The sequence below is a fragment of the Amphiura filiformis genome, chromosome 15 (assembly GCF_039555335.1).
Source record: "Amphiura filiformis chromosome 15, Afil_fr2py, whole genome shotgun sequence".
Classification (NCBI taxonomy): Eukaryota; Metazoa; Echinodermata; class Ophiuroidea; order Amphilepidida; family Amphiuridae; genus Amphiura; species Amphiura filiformis.
Genome location: NC_092642.1, coordinates 19,835,740 through 19,853,073, shown reverse-complemented (window position 1 = coordinate 19,853,073; position 17,334 = coordinate 19,835,740). Strand labels below are relative to the sequence as shown.

Genomic DNA, 17,334 nt, shown 5'->3' with positions numbered 1-17,334 from the left:
ACTAGTAAACCTTATTCTAAATTAGTGATATCGAACCTTAGAAGTAGCTGACCTTTTTTAGGTATAGCGAACCCTTTTCTCTATTAGAGATAGCGAATTCTGATCTCCATAGACTTTACACGTTAGTGATAGCGAACCTTAGAGATAGCGAACCTTAGAGATAGCGAACCTTAGAGATAGCGAACCTTAGAGATAGCGGTCCTTAGAGATAGTGGGATGTCATATCGGAAGGCAAAGGAAAAGAAAAGGGCAAGGAGCCTGTTTTCCTCCAAAATTGAAGTGTGCAATATTTTGTCGGTTTGCGACCAGCATGTGGGGTTCAGATTTTGGGAATTACCTGCAAGTTGGATTTAATAATTAAATTGCAAGGGAGGGACGGTAGGGAAGCATAGGGCAAGGGAGCATCATTCAATACTGTCAACATTAACTGGGTAGACCTGCGAACTGGACGAGATGGCCATCTGATCCTTTTGGAATGCAGTTCTTTGTGTTGCGATCCTTTAAGCAGTGCCTGTTGTGACTAGGATCAGTTGCTAAGCATGCCATGCAGCGTGATCCAGTGTTAAGAAAGTGAAGTGGTCTGTGATGTTGTTTTGTGATACTGAAAACTGAATACATCTGATTCAAACAATTTTGAGCCAAACAAATGAGGTAAAACAAAGAAAATTGCTATTTCATTCCAGCGTATTACATGTATTATTGATGTAAGACGAATAGCGATATGCACACAGTTTATACATTGCTGATTCAATAGTACATGTACACATGAGCTCACATGCACGAGATGTGATAGCCATCATTCGATTGACGAATTTGGAATAAAATCAGAGATCTCAGGATTTAATATAAAAACTTAAATTTTTAATTAAAGCACTTCAGGCTTAGTCTTTCATGTGGTATTTTAGTACACCATTACAATCATGCAAAAAGTAGAAATTTAAGAAAAATTGAGGGTGTTGCTGTGGAGCAAATCACATATTATTGCTTTAACTGATTGAGTGTACATTTACGACATTCTATTCTTTCCAAGCGACTGCTCCTGATATCTTTTTTATCCCTCATTAGGTAAAGGTGGGCCCAGCCTTAAAGTCCTTTTGGTCTTATTTGGCCTCTCCTTCTTATGTTTTCCCCCTTCCATGGCAACTGTCAATTGGTAGCAGGCCATCTTTTCATCCCATGTGCCTCCTCATAACATAGGCCTAATAATAGTTTTTGTATTTTATATATATTATTTGTTTTTTTTGCTATGATATCACGTACTCTTTGTCCATATTGAGTGTACATGTCTAAATGTATTTATTTTTCACCTGTTCATACTCATTTGCATGATACTGATATTTTGATTTAAAATTAATTTTGTATTAATTATAGTTTATTACCCAACTCATACTGAGTGTATTTGCTTAAAATGCAGTCATACAAAGTGTACCGTGTTTTAATTTATTACTAGCGGGACACCTCGCTGAATTCGCTTAGATGAGTAAATGGGAGCGTTCACTAAAATAGGAGGAATTACTGAACAGGTAGAAAAATAGAAAAGGTAAATTTTGTTTATCTAAACCTGACTCTCCTTAGGCCAATATTTCCTTTTTAGCTTCTTTCTTTCTTTTGAATTTCTTCTACATTGGCCACTTTTGTTCCATTCCATTTTGTTTTTTAATTTTTGCTCTTTCTTTCTTTCTTTCTTTCTTTCTTTATTATTTTTGCTTCCTTTCTTTCTGGCCGTATATTTATTGTCTTTGTAGTCTTATTCCTGTTTTCCCCGCCGATATCCCATTCCGTATACATAAACTATAACCCAGTACACAAGTTGGCTATGCGCACCTGTGCGTCTTGAAGTCAAGTGGCGCTACGTTAGTGTACGCCAAGCACTAACGACGCGCTTTTGCTAGATATGTGGACGCGTTGGTTGGCATAACCCGTAAACAACCAGCCGCTATATATTTACTCACTTTTTTACTGATTTTGAGGCCAATTCTTGACCGTTTTCAACCAAATAAAGTGCAATGCATTCCCCGTATATTCCTCAATCTCCCATATGAATTTGGCGACATGGAGATCGAAACTGATGAGCCTTTCAATCTTCATACCCACAACATTCGCCTATTTATAGTAAGATACTGTATTATTTATTATTCATTTTCTATTATTGTTGTTGCTATGTAAGATGGAAAAGCATATGTGAATAAACTACTTTGAATTGAATTGAATTGAATATCTGTGCGATAAACCAGCTTTAACAAGAATAATTGCAAAGTACTTTGTAAATGTAAAAGAGTAAAAGTTAAAAAGAATGCATGCCTATGGTGATCGCTCCAATTTAGTGAAATGGAAAGTGTGGAGTGAATTTCACTCTTACTAGAGTGAAATGCAACTCAATTGGAGTGATCACTGTAGGCACTCTGTAGAGTCAAATTCACTCTTTTACAGTATTGAGAGTATGAAAATGACAACAGACAAAATGCCCAACATGATTAAAATGATTCATTTACAAATCTTTGAAAGGAAAAAGGAAATTTTGAGTAGGAAGACAAAATACTGTGAATATTAAGTCCATTTCTCCATCCCTACATCATATGTGACTCCTCGCCACAACTGAGCCCGGATGTCGCCAGTGCCACTATTGAGATATGCTCCATCGAACTTAACAATAAACAATAGGAAAGAAAGGATTTATTGACTGTTTTATTGATTTTTCACTACTTAAATGTCAAGTACTATAGACATGATATACATCATTTTAAAGCTAATTTCAAGCAGAATATTTTGGTTGAATATCTCAAAAAATGATGATTGGCGACATCCGGGCTCAGTTGTGGCGAGGAGTCACATATAGAAATATACAAGAAGGAAGGAACAAGTCAGAAATTGAGTATGCCTTACCGAAAGGAAAACTTTTGTAAGCAGTCATTGAGCAGTCTTACAGGCAGTCACTGCTGTCATTCATGTAATAAAGGTCACTGATATATACATGCACAAGTGAAGCTCTATTTAAGCCTTCAAAGCACTATAGGCAGTCGCTAGCAGTCGCTAGGCCTTCAAATTGACCTTAACCCTAAACCTCCTAAGAACCACAAAATAATACTTGATATATGCACTGCGTAAGTGCGTGCATCCCACGTGATGTCATGATGCAATCACCGTAAGTGATATATACACCTGGCCAAAGAAAGACCCATGGCTAAGTGTTGATGACCTAGTCCTTAGCATGCGAGAGGTCTTGGGTTCAAATCCCATCCAGTGCAAACAACATATTTGTTTGTTTTCTCTCTTTCTTCCTTCTTTCCCTTCCAGTCACCAAAAAGCCCTTGGGGCATTAGGGTTATGGTTGGTCTGAACCAAGGCATGTTTTAAAATGCAGAATTCCACTTTTCTTGAATTCTATATTCATTATGTGTACTTAAAGTTTGAACTGAAAATTTTAGGTTTTAATATTTCACCCTTTTGCATCTGAAATCGTCCACATGGTCAATGGCGGGAAATCTTGCCAATCTCCTTGCTAAACAGGCGCGTATGTTTCCCTTGCGCCTGACGCAACAAGCCTGACCGTGTTTCCCTGTGTGCTACTAATGACACACGTGCGATTCACCCTTCCCTGTATCTCATGCGAGACTTAAAAACAACTTCTCTGACCGAAGACATGGCCGGCCGGAAATTCATTCGCTTGATGAACAATTTTTCCTCTTTTTTATGGAAAATATTGCTTGAATTTCGTAAAACTTGCGCTGAAGTTGTATCTTAATTACGACTACGAGCTGCGTGAATAACAGGAATCAAGATTATCACATTTGAAAACAAGAGTTGCTTGATTGCTGTCTACTGCCACTTTTGATACAAAACGGCGATTTAAAATGTGTTCATTTTCGTGCATGTTTTCAATTTTTCGTGCAAGCTAACAGATTCATTATAGAAAATAAAGGTAAAATGTTGGTCTTATCGTGTACAGCTCCTTTTCCTCTAGGAGGCGTTCTTTCATTTTTTTAAATTTCTGTCCAAAAACAAAAATATTATACACCAGTATTGCCTAAATTAGGCTGAAACTGTCAAATTTCAACCATTTTTATCAAATATTTCTAAAAGATGGTCAAAATTCAAAAAAAAATTAAAAAACGGATCCTAGATTTTCATACCTAGTTTTTGAAAATCAATAAGAAAAACAAATTTTACTGACAAAATAATTAGTTACGGTGTACGTAAATTTTTGGGTCAAAATCATGCTTTTTGATGATTTTCTCCAAAAGTAAGCATTTTTACATAAATCTGACGTCACCGTTGGATTTGTCAGGTCATTTCCATTCTAAATATGTATACTTTTATACACTTTATATCAACAATTTAGAAGTTACAAGACCAAAACGTTTTTCATAATTCCATGGTTCAGACCAACCTTAAGCAGTCGTTAGGCAGTTGACTGCCTATTTGAAGCTATAATTTAGGCAGTTGCTTGCCTGAAATGAAGCACTAATTTGTTTTTGTGTCAATGTATCTTCATATAATATCCTCCCAAATTTGCATACCTGTACTTTTATACATACATAGTTACATGTTTATATATTCTTTATTAATATATCAGAGAGAGGCAAGAAACACATGAAAAAGGGTGAAGAAGTTCCTCAATCAGTTGCCAAACAAGCTGTCCCTGCAATGACAAGTGGTGATTCTCTTGCAGCAGACACAAGTACACCTCACACCAAATCTGATGATGATAAACCTCAGGATGCAAAGGATAAATCATCAACATCCAAGCCTGCAAAAGATGATAAAACATTTAAAAAAAGAGATCGTGTAAGAGTGAAGAAATTGTCAAATGAGGAAATGAAAAGATTGCAAAAAGACCATGGAGGACTCAACCCATTAATGAGCATGGTAGGAAATAACAATTTTTTGTTATTATAGTTCATAAGAATATTAATAATACAGTTCACATGCAACAGCATTTCAGATCTGCTTTATGTTTTAAGGAAACCAATTAGCCAATTTTAGCCTAAAGCTGTGACAAAAATGGCACTCCTGCAAGTGAGTGTAGGAGCATTAAAACTAAGAAAGAAAACCAAAATGTAAAATTTCCTCCACCATGGCTAGGCACTTGGATCTATCCAGTTATACTAATTCTGATGCTATATCTTAGGTCATCTAGAAAACATTAATATGAATGCAGTATAGGTGATGCTTCAATATATGTTTTGAATGATTGTTTAGAAAGAACAATATTTATTGTTTAGAAAGAACAATATTTACTTTCTAAACTGGTTTATTTTATTGTAATGTCTTGTATTTGCTTGCTTGTATTTGCATTTGTACTGTTTGTCGGCAACCTGCACCCCACAAGCTTGCTCCGTGTGTATTTTGGAAGTTGTGAAATAAACGTTTCTTGAATTGAGTTAATGATCCTCATATTCAGAGAGATTGAATTGCTTTGAGGAAGTCATCATCAATTAATATAAAATCAAAACAGCACCAATTGTACATTTACTCAGTATATTCTATGCTATTTTTTGTCAAGACTTGTGGAAGGCTAGGGAAGGTGAGGAAAGTTGACAGTGATGGAGATATTCATGTAAAACAGATGATGGCCCCTCTTACTACTACAATCCGGAGTGTCTGGTACATGTTTCAGAAGATGAAGAAAAGGATATAGCAGATGATCAATCCGCCATGTTTAAGAAAGGAGACCGAGTACTCATCAAAGATGTGCCTGAAGAGGAAATGAAGAAATATCAAAAGAGAGTGGTGGATGGAATAACTTGATGACAGAGGTATAGTGCTGCAACATTTTTCTTAGTTATTAAAGGTTTATGGCCCAATGAAAGCCTCATGTGTACCCCACTGTGTAAGACAATTGGAGACACAATTAATATATTGTACATACATAATTTGAGGACTTAAGTAATCTTCTGATTTTCCACCCCTTCATATCTTCAGATCATGACTTGACATTGCCTTTTTTTGTTTTCCTCTTTCCTTTTTTTTTTGTATTTTATTTTTGATAATCTAGTAATACAATGCAATTATTCTGTTACAGATAAGAGGCAAGCCTTGTATTGTAAGCAAGATCCAGCTGTCAAGTATTGTTGTGACTATGCTGACTGGTGATATATGGGCCATACATCCACTAATGCTCACCAAAGATGGAGTGGACAGTGTATCTTTTGAGATGGAACATCATTTTAGAAAAGGGGATAAAGTAAAAGTCAAGCTAATGGAGATTGAGGAAATGAAAAAGCTCCAAAAGGGAAATGGTGGATGGTCTTCACAACTAGCAACAGTAAGTATGTTAAAGGAGTATTTTGTGATCCTAGCATCCTCTTTTATGACATTTTCAGTACATATCCACGAAAAAAGCATATTCCCAAAATTTCAGTTGATTCCGATTTTGCGTTTGCGAGTTATGCATGATTATGTGTATTACACTGCTCCATAGACAATACGTTGTAATTTCGTTCTGGTGCACCAGAACGAAATTCAAATTTTATGATATCTTTGCTAAACGAATTAATCTGCAAGAAATATTTTGTACATAAACATTATGTAGCCAGAGTATTCCAGTGATATAAAAATCTCAACTTTTTTTGAGAAAAGTGGGGGATGAGGCTGTGGATCACGAAATGCCCCTTTAAGATATTGGTACTAAAATATTCCAAAAATAATATCCCAAAGATTACACAAATAGTACAAATAACAGCCTATCCTTCATGTAAACCAATTAACCAAAGAGCATTGAATAAAGCTAAGCTTGTAATATCCCCTATTATTATATTCAACATTTGTCCCTCCCAGTTACAAAATTATTGGCACATCACTGAATTGGTTCATAGATGTCCTGGGGATAGATGATAGACTGATCTCCACCCACCTAATGTCAGAATCTTTGTTAATAAGATTGATGACACATTGTTTTACTATAGGGTAACAACCTACCCCTATAACTTTTAGCCTGGGCTCCCCTACAATATACTGTATAAAGATAAAACCTTCAATGTGCAGTTATGTGCTATATTCAATGACCTAGAACTAGTAAAAACTAGTAAACCATAAACAGGCAATTTCTTTTTTGTGGCCAGGCATAAAAGTGTGTCTGGTACTCCCTATTTTTTTCATGATTTATTATCTACACATTAATGTACAAAATATATAAATGTAATTGAAAGGAATTTGGTCGAGTGGTTCTGCTATGATCGAAAACCTTAAGCAAAGAGTAGCGCCCTCAATTAGAAACCCCATGTAGTTCAAACTCAATTTGCTTGATATATATACAATATTGATTGCAAACAACCAGAAGGTGGCCCGTCCATAAAAAATTAAAACATACAGGCCGGATGGTTTACTGTCCTCTTCAAAGGACAGAGTATTCACATGGTTCATTTACTCAATTCTAAATTAACTATATACCATAGAGAGAGCAGATGGGTGAATTATATCTACAGATATTGCCAATTGAATTCAGATCAAGGGTTTAACTGAGCCTATAGCCCACAATTATCTATCAGGCATGAGAATTTTCAGTTTTAAAACTGAATTCAGTTTTTTTTAAGTCAAAATTTCCACAATTTCAGCCTGTTTTGGGTACTTTTTGCCCAATTTCGCACGCATTTAATTTTTTTTTTAGGAAAGAGCCGTCTCACGCCTGCTTTATACGCCTAGGGTGTTTTCATTTGCATATGCTATACATCACTGAGTGGCGACCATATCTATCAGGTACACCAATCCGGCCCGGTGAGTCGCTACTGGCAGGGATTTAACCAGGCACCTCATTTTTAAAGTTACGTGATAAAGAAGAAAATTGTTTTATTGTTGTATATTTCATTTGTTGTTGTTTTTACAGCACATGAACAAGACTGGTGTCATTGTCAGCATACAAAAGGGAAGAGTTTGCATAGTCAAAATGGATAATGGTGAAAGAACTGCTTTTTACAGAGCTTGTTTGACATTGGTAGAGCCAGCAGCCAAGAAGGAGTCCTCATCTGACTCATCTGACTCAAGTGATGATTCAAGTGATGATGATGGTATGAAAAAATAAACTTAGGTCTAAATCATTACAATAGTACAGAACAATAGAAATATAGTGAAACTAATCTAATCTTCCCTAGCAGAAATTCTATACAGCAAGAAATGTATCAAAAGTGTATCAAAACTATATCAGATAGCAATTTGATGCAGTTTTGATTGAAAATGAATCAACTGAAAATAAAGGGTGTCAAAACTGTATCAAATACTACCTAACTGTATCAAAATGTATCTAAAGTGTATCAAATTTGAACTTAGTTAATTTTGGCACTGCTTGTGGTGTATCACACCACCAAAGCCCCCATCCCCCAAAAAATATGCGTATGAAATTGGTGGGGAGTAGTGCCAGAGGTTCTCGACCTGATTAGATTTTCAGCCCCAAATATGGTAATTAAGTACCTAATTTGCATAATTTATGCATATCAAGCAAAATACCTTGTGAACAGGTATCTGGAGATCCGTATTGGGTTACAGTGACATAACTTGGTGGGGAACACTGAGTAACGCAGCCAGAGGTTCTCGACCTGATTAGATTTTTGGTGCAAAATATGCTTAACGCAATGACATATTGGGGTCATCCAGGGTCAAACTGTAGTAAGACTAAAATTGTCAAGGTCAGTTTGGGGTCATTCAGGGTCATCTGGGGTCAAATGGCCATAGATTGTTGAAGGTTCATGAAATTTGGTGGGAACAACCAGCGATCATTTAGGGTCAAATTGCCATAGATTATTGCAGGTTCATGAAATTTGTTTGGAACGACCACCGTAGTGAGACAAAAAATGTCAAGGTCATTTTGGGGTAAAATCACCATAGATTGTTGCAGGTCAAAAAGGTCAAATCTTGAAATCGGTCCAATCAAGCTCAAATTCAACAGGAATGATCCTTGCGACATTCTTATCATGTTTAAAATATTCAACAGGAATGATCCTCATGACATTCTTAACATGTTTAAAATATTTATGACCCCAGTTCAGGGGTCAAAGGTCAAAGTTCAGGGGTCATAGGTCAAATTTCAAAATTGGCCCAATTGAGCTCAAATTCAACAGGGATGATCCTTACAACATTTTAAACATGTTACAAACATTAATGACCCAAAGGCCAAAGTTAAGGGTCAAAGGTTGCATTTTGAAATTGGTCCAATCAAGGTCAAATTCAACCGGAATGACCCTTACAACATTCTAAACATGTTGAAAATATTTATGGCAGCATTGGGCAGTACGGGAGGATACACTTTTGATATATGTATCAAATATATATCAAATGAAAGGATAAGAATTGGAACACTAATTTGATACACTTTTGATATAATTATGTATGATAATGTATCAAATATGTATGAAATGAAAGGATAAGAATTGGAACGCTGTTTTAATGCATTTCATTTGATACAGTTTTGATATGTTCTATTTGATACACCCAACTTATTTGATACATTTTTGATACATTATCTTACCATTTGATACACTTTTGATATATATGAAATGTGTATGAAATGAATGGACAAGAATTTCAACGCTAGGATTAGAATTGGAATGCTTATTTGATAGTGACATATTTGATACACTTTTGATATAATTATGTATGAAATGAAAGGATAAGAATTGGAATGCTGTTTTAATACTTCTCATTTGATACAGTTTTGATATGTTTCATTTGATACATTTGATACACAAAACTTATTTGATACATTTTTAATACATTATCTTAGCATTTGATACACCTTTGATATGTATGAAATGAAAGGATAAGAATTTCAATGCTAATTTGATTAGAAGGATTAGAATTGGAATGCTTATTTGATACAGTGACATATTTGATACAATTTTGATATAACTATGTATCAAATATGTATGAAATGAAAGGATAAGAATTGGAATGCTGTTTTGATACTTCTCATTTGATACAGTTTTGATATGTTGCATTTGATACACCCAACTTATTTGATACATTTTTAATACATTATCTTAGCATTTGATACACTTTTGATATGTATGAAATGAAAGGATTAGAATTTCAATGCTAATTTGATACAGTTTCAATACAATTTTGATACATAAAAGGATTAGAATTGGAACGCTTATTTGATACAGTGACATATTTGATACACTTTTGATATGTTCCATTTGATACACCCAACTTATTTGATACATTTTTGATACATAATCAATTAACATTTGATACTCTTTTGATATATTTTAAATGTGTATGTAATGATAGAATAAGAATTGCAATGCTAATTTGATACAGTTTTAATACAATTTTGATACATAAAATTGTATCAAATGAGGGTTCCAATTCAAATACATTTTATTTGATACATTTTTGATACATATCAAAAGTGATGTCAAAAGTGTATCAAATTTCAGCCAGGGTTGGTACTGCCTTGCAGCTTTCAAATTTCATTTTGCAAAGTAATATATCATGATAGTTTTGCAGTATATAATATTGCAATTGATGTAACAATGCCACTTAATTATTATAGCTGTTTAGCTATATTATCTCAAAATACAGATGAGATGATATTGATATTGACCCAAGCCAAGGGTAGGTATGTGCTGTGTTCAAGGCTCTCAGTTTTTGTCTTTGTGATATTTCTTTAAGACCTTAGCTCAGCATGCTCCAGCAAGGCTGTCACACTCCTATATTACTGCCTGTACAACTGATAAAGATGCTTTCACGGCTACTAAGAGATTTTTATGCCTCCACCACGAGGCATACTGTTTTTGCACTGTCCGTACTTCCGTACGTACCTCTGGATGCTGTATCTCGTGAATGGAAAGGCGGATTGACTTCAGATTTTCAGAATAGGTGTGCCATTGTCAGAAACACTGGCTACTTTTTTCGGGTGGGGTTCCAGGTCATATACTGAGGTCAAAGGTCATTTGATATCAACTTACTATCAAATCCTATTGCAACCAAACTTGGGTCATAGCTGCACTATGGGAACCCTCATCTATTGGTGGTGTTCAACATCATATACTGAGGTCAAAGGTCATTTGAGGTCAACTGGTAAATTACTATTATTTAAGACTTTAGCTTAAAATTTGGCCTCATATGAACAATATAAAACCTAATGCAACCAAACTTGAGTCATATCTGCACTAGGAGAACCCTCAGCTATAGGTGCTGTTTAAGATCATATTCTGAGGTCAAATGTCATTTGAGGTCAACTTTTGGTTTAAAGTTTAGTGTCATATGAACAGTTTAAATCCTAATGCAACCAAACATGAGTAGTAGCTGCATTATGGGTACCTTCATGTATTGGTGGTATCCAAGGTCACATACGGAGGTCAAAGGTCATTTGAGGTTATGTTTTGTTTGTTTTATACCACTCATACAGTTTGACATTTAATAGCTCTTATAATATCTTTCTGAATTAAAATTGCCTCCATGGTGGAGGCATCCCAATTGACACCTTTCTAGTTGAGCCTTAAATTTCAAAGTGACATAATGCTGGTGTACCGGTTCAGTAGTTACATGCATAGGTACTCTATTTTTACTGCCCTGTGAATGACAATCTGATTTCTCACATATATTATTCAAAGAGCCACTGGAGGTCCACTTATTTAATTGTCCCCTTTCCCCCACCAAACAAAGCGATGTTTGGAGAGGGGACTTGTAAAATTATTGGAACCATTGGACATACGGTTTTCATAATATACCAATTTATATTTTCTTTGTATTACTGTTTTTATCAATAATGAATGTAGTTAATCTATATATAGTTTGATCAGCTCGTAATAGGCGGGAAATTTTAGGCTTTTACCACTACGTCGAAAAGTAGACCCACGTTAAGAGTGCTATTAGTTGGCCTGTATGGTCTATATTTTGTGTGTAAAAGAAAGTAGAGGACTTGAATTAATAATTGGTAATGTTTCTGGTGTGATGTCACAAGGTAATTCTCAAAATAAAATATTTTGATATTAATCCGTGATGTTATAAGGCCTGCCGATTACGAGCTAATCAAAGTATAATATGACTGAAAAAGTTTATGAGTATGTAATATTTGCCTATATTTTGCTCAAAATCAATGCATAAATGTTCAGGGTACTTTTATTTTGCAAATTTTGCCTTGAATCTTGGTCAAAGTGTACAGCAGTGATCGCCATACGCCAGAGTTTCTAGAATGCTGCTAAAATAAATTTTTAATGCTAATTTATTGCACATTCTAGGGAAGCGTGGTTACCTTTTTGAAATCGCCGAGTGGGAGGGTTTTTAATGAAATATTTTTTGTGTTAAAACTGAAGCATCCTATAAAAGAATATATGAATATTAACTGCACATCATAAATAATGATTCGTGATATCCAATCGTGCTAAAATTTATGTGGTTTAGGAGGCAAAGAATTTTATTTCAATTTTATATACGCCAAAATATTTTCTGAATTTATAGTCAAAATTAACACTCAATTGATGCTGAAAATTTTATGTAAATTTTATGTAGGTCCCGACTAAAGATTACTGTTTCGTCTTTATGGGAATCTAATCTTTTAATATCTGAAAGAATCTTTTGGGACCCACGTGGTCTTTTCCTATAAATTGCACAAATTCAGACCGTCTTACAAGAAAAATGGCAGGCTGACTGACTGGGCTCCATACCTCGCAACCGATGCGATGTCCTGCAGAGCATGTGGCTGAAATCAAAATCGATTTATGTATTGTGTATGTATCATAGGACCCTCGTATTAATTGTCTGTATGCGCTTGAGAATTCAACAATATTAATAATGGTAGCTCTATTATAATACACATTAAGGGCTGGGGTATGAACGTTTGGACAGTATTTATTTAGGGACATCAGAGCACATCAGATATATCGAATTGCATTCTGAATACGAAGAATGTCATTCTGATATCAAATAATTTTGATTTTTGAAATTGCAATTTAATACACATTTTATGGCAAATCATTAAAATTGATATTTTTGATATTTAACAGTACTTGAAGTAAACTTTATAAATCTGATTATTTATACTTAAAGTGTATGTAGGTGGAATGAAAAGTCGACGATCAATTGAAAATTTTGACCTTTCGTATTGAAGATATGGATTTTTTTCCACAAAAAAAAAAAAAAAAAAGGTCTTTTTGGGAAAAAAATTCATATCTTCAATATGAAAGGTCAAAATTTTCAATTGACCGTCGGCTTTTCCTCCCTGCTACATACACTTTAAGAATATATCATTAGATTTATATAATTTACTTCGAGGACTGTTATATATCAAAATTTGAAAAATATCAAATTTTTATAATTTGTCATAAAATTTGTATTATATTGTGATTTTCAAAAATGAAAAATTTTTGATATCAGAAAGACATGCTTCGTATTCAGAATGCAATTCGATAGGTCTGAGGTGCTCTCATGTCCTACAAAAAATACTGTCGAAACGCAATAAACGCTCATTTTAGATCCCTTAATGTTTTAAGCAGATAAAATTCCAAAATATGGTACGTTTTCTGTCTTTGCTTGTCACATGGTATGTTGAAGTAATGAAGTTGTGATTATATGTTTAAATTTTCACGATGACACCAACAAGTCTTGTGGCTGAGCGGTCTAAGGCGCTGGTGATGTGTCGATACTGTATATGCCTACATGATAGCGGCGCAGTGCAGTGTGGGTTCGAGCCCCACCTCTGCCGAACTAAATTTCCTTTTCTTTAAATTTCATATGATGTTAGGGAAATGTGGCTTGGAAAATGTATGTATGACGAAGAGTGGTGTGTAGTGTTTCTAATATGTTCTAATGTATTATATTGTCTAGCCACCATCTAATTTGCATAATTAATGAGCTAATTTGCATAAATGCTAATTAATTATGCAAATTACTACTACTGTTATCTACTTGTTCTTTTTGGAAAAATGCAAATCTGCTATGGTAATAATTAGCTATTAAGTTAACTAAGTGAAGGGTTTACTATCTATTCCATGTGCATGTAGCATCGCATATTAAGAAACTATATGACAACTTTTTTTGTATCTTCTGACAGAAATAAAGTCAATGCTGCAAAAAGCTCTATTGGGGCCTCTAAAGACTAAGTTAAAAGAACTTGGAGCACTTGGTGAGCTAGATGATACCACAAAGGCTAAAGCTGTGAGTGAAAAAGGGCCAGCTGAACTAATTAAAGTGATCCAACAAGGTGACAAAAGTGCAATAGGAACAATATTGAGCTGCGCCCTGAATGGGTAAATAAATTTGATTTCTGCAATTATATATACAATTGGTATTACTAGGGATGTCCACTGTCAATACATTTGCTACTAGAACGGTTTCCCATTTACTGTTGTGTGCACTCACCCATTTATTGTCAATGCAAACACAAATCAATCAGGGAGTCCAATTGTATGCAGTACTTGCATTGGCCCAATTTAGACTTAAAAGAGGTTCCACCAGAAAACATTAACCAAACTCTTTCCTGATTAGTCAGTAAATAGAGAAGACCTTCCTTTATCAAGGGATCAGCTTCTTTTTAAAGAAAACATTAATGAGATGAGAACAACAACAGGTGACACCATTCTGTGGATCAGGTGTTGAAACGCAATTATCTCCGAATTTGGATCGATTCAGAAAGCAAACTTACATACTCATAAAATTTAACTATTTTTAAAGACAAAATGTGCAGGATGTTAAGAAATTAAAGAATGTTAAAGCTTTCCAAAACCCATCTCAAATCATGCACTTCTGACCACCATGTGCATTTTCGATATGCTACCCAGCATGGCTTCCATGCATGCACAGTATATTGCTCAATGTAGTAAAGATAACCTTTGAGTTGGAGCAAATTTCTCAAAATTGGTAGTGATTAATGTTACCAAATTTATGCCATGATGAAATATAATCATATTTGAAGATAAAATGTGCTGACCTTGAAAGATTGAACAATGTTTAAGACTACCGCTATTCATTTGAAATAATGCACTTATTGTTCAGCTCCTCTTGAGGTTGCACCAAACAAACCATGGGTTTTGAGGTCTTTTTTTTTTTATGTCAACAAAATCGCTTAAATTTTCAGGATGATCTTATTTCATGTTGTTATAAGCAAATATAATGTTCCAGATAACGCTAGTTAATAAATACATTAAGAAAAAGCACCTTAATATTGCACTTTCTGTTAGTATTCCTTTTTAGACTTAAACTTTTTATCATGTTCTAGCAGCCCTATATAAAACTGTGACACTCAAAAGGCCATATCTCTGGATTGAAACGTCCGATTAAGATTATTTAAATGCCAAAATGTTTCTTTCATCGATTCCCAGCCAATAAGTTAGGTCTGAATCAATTTAAAAGTGGACATGCCTAGTATTACACATATGTTGGATGTGAAAATTATGGTTAATATATTCTATCAATCAGAGCATATTATATCTATTGCATCAAGATTTATTTAGCATCGGATGCTAATCTAAATGTGGGTTTTCGTCAAATTTACCAGTATGATCAACTGATGGAAATGTTATTAAAACACAGATCAATATAAATGAAAGACAAAAGGTGTCAATCTTTGTAAGAAAACACAGATTTCCTAAAATGTTGTGATGACACCTATAAACAAAACGATGGGAACAAAAAGAGTTTCCATTTAACAAAATGAAAAATTAAGTATCCAATGCAAGTGTGAGATTTAATATAAATCATTTCTGTCATTTCAGGTGCATTACCTGTCAGAAAATGGTACTATGACTCCATTACTTATGGCCTGTCAAATGGGATACCGTGGCATTGTCAAGCTCTTACTAAAAAAGGGTGCAAAAATTGATCAGGGCAATGCACATCAAGGTGTAACACCATTGATAATGGCTGCATATAGGTAAACCAAGTTTGATACATTTTGTGTTATTCATGTTATGATATCGAATGATACCCTTCTACATGAGCATAGAAGCATGGAATGCTAAAGCAAATGACCAAAGCACAAACAAAAGTTAAACAACTAAAAAAATTCAGTTTTAAAACAAGGGATTATTTAAAAACTTATTTGTAATATACAACTGAAAATATCATTAAAAACTAATAACAGCAAATGCATATGTGTAGATTTAAACATTCAAGGATGAGGATAAGATCATGTCATGGGTGTTTTACAAAGCTTATTTAAATACAAAACTACCAACAAGGCATAGTCTACTCTATGAACACAGCAAAAAGGATGAGAGTGTAATAATAAAGAGATATGCATCAACCGACAAACTAAAACCATGTAGTGCCACAGATAGTGTGATACTTTGATAGAACCCAACCAATGACTTAAATGCAAGTAGGATAAAAAATAATGCTAATTTCAATTACTCAAAACAATAGCAATGTAACTGCGAAACCAATTTGATGTCTCTTTGGGAAAACAAAAAGCACACTTATTTAGCAGAATTTTTACTAATTTAGTCAATTTTAATGTGATTAACAATAATATAGCCCAATTTCCAGGGATTTTATCACATGAAGGAGCAGTTGAAAATCATGAAAAGAAGTTTAGAAAATGTATTTCATTAAATCACATATCAGCAGATAAAAAGTACACCACAATTTTATTTAGGAGGATTTGAAAAGTAGTGAGTTCTCTTCATTGCAATTTGACCAAACAAGATTGCAGTAATCAAAATGATCAGTGCATGGCATGTGCTAGCATTTTCAAGACATTTTGTGCTATTTTGTTTTTACTCTACACATTATTCCAACATGTCAATTCCATTAAGTTTGAATATTAATGTGCTATTCCATTTAAAATCCACAATACCGCCGTGGAAGATTTAGCTAAAGTCTTCCACGGTGGGATTATGAGTTTCAAATAGAATAGACAAATTGGGTAACTTCCATTTGAAATACTCACTCCAGTTATGGAAAATATAGGTAAAGCCATAATACAGAGGGAGTATGGGTTTTAAAATGATTAACCCTGACCAATTACATTTGAAAAACATACTCCCCCGGTAGCAGATATTTCCAAAATCTTCCACGGGGGTAGTGTGGATTTCAACTGGAATAGCCCAATTAAAGAAAAAATGTAATCAACATGATGACACCCCCATTGTATTTGAAGTCATACGCTCATTAAATAAAATTATTTTGTAAAGAGTGCTAGTGATATCATGAAAGTTACTAAAGTTGTGGTTTGTCCCAAATACCATAATGTGTTTTTTTTGGTTTTTTTTAGTTTTTAAAGTTAGTTGATTGGTTGAAATTCAACCAGTGAATTGTTTTAACAAGTTATAATTCAGTTAGTTCAATTGGATTTTTGGACATGAAAAGAAGTGTGGTGTCAACATCATATCCGGTAACTTACTATACATATCGGGAAATGCCTTTCCCTCAAGGTCACACAAAGTTACGTGGTCCATAAGT

The 17,334-nt window shown here is 34.3% G+C and overlaps 3 protein-coding genes across 3 annotated transcripts in view; all 3 read left to right on the top strand.

Annotated features, from left to right (window-relative positions):
• The window catches only part of LOC140170773 (uncharacterized), a 47,167-nt gene extending 41,419 nt beyond the window's left edge, over positions 1-5,748 (top strand). Inside the window, exons 12-13 of the mRNA XM_072193998.1 lie at positions 4,574-4,866; positions 5,599-5,748. Coding sequence (XP_072050099.1) covers positions 4,574-4,866; positions 5,599-5,748 — 443 coding nt within the window. The remainder of the gene's footprint in view (positions 1-4,573; positions 4,867-5,598) is intronic.
• On the top strand, positions 4,574-14,391 carry LOC140172156 (uncharacterized). The gene is made up of 5 exons (XM_072195490.1): positions 4,574-4,866; positions 5,504-5,756; positions 6,023-6,265; positions 7,823-8,003; positions 13,988-14,391. The coding sequence occupies exons 2-5, from the start codon at positions 5,748-5,750 to the stop codon at positions 14,185-14,187; spliced, it is 633 nt and encodes a 210-aa protein (XP_072051591.1). The 5' UTR covers positions 4,574-4,866; positions 5,504-5,747; the 3' UTR covers positions 14,188-14,391.
• A 1,261-nt stretch (positions 14,392-15,652) lies between these two features.
• LOC140171367 (uncharacterized) overlaps positions 15,653-17,334 on the top strand; it is a 29,758-nt gene continuing 28,076 nt past the window's right edge. Inside the window, exon 1 of the mRNA XM_072194606.1 lies at positions 15,653-15,805. Coding sequence (XP_072050707.1) covers positions 15,675-15,805 — 131 coding nt within the window. The 5' untranslated portion in view covers positions 15,653-15,674. The remainder of the gene's footprint in view (positions 15,806-17,334) is intronic.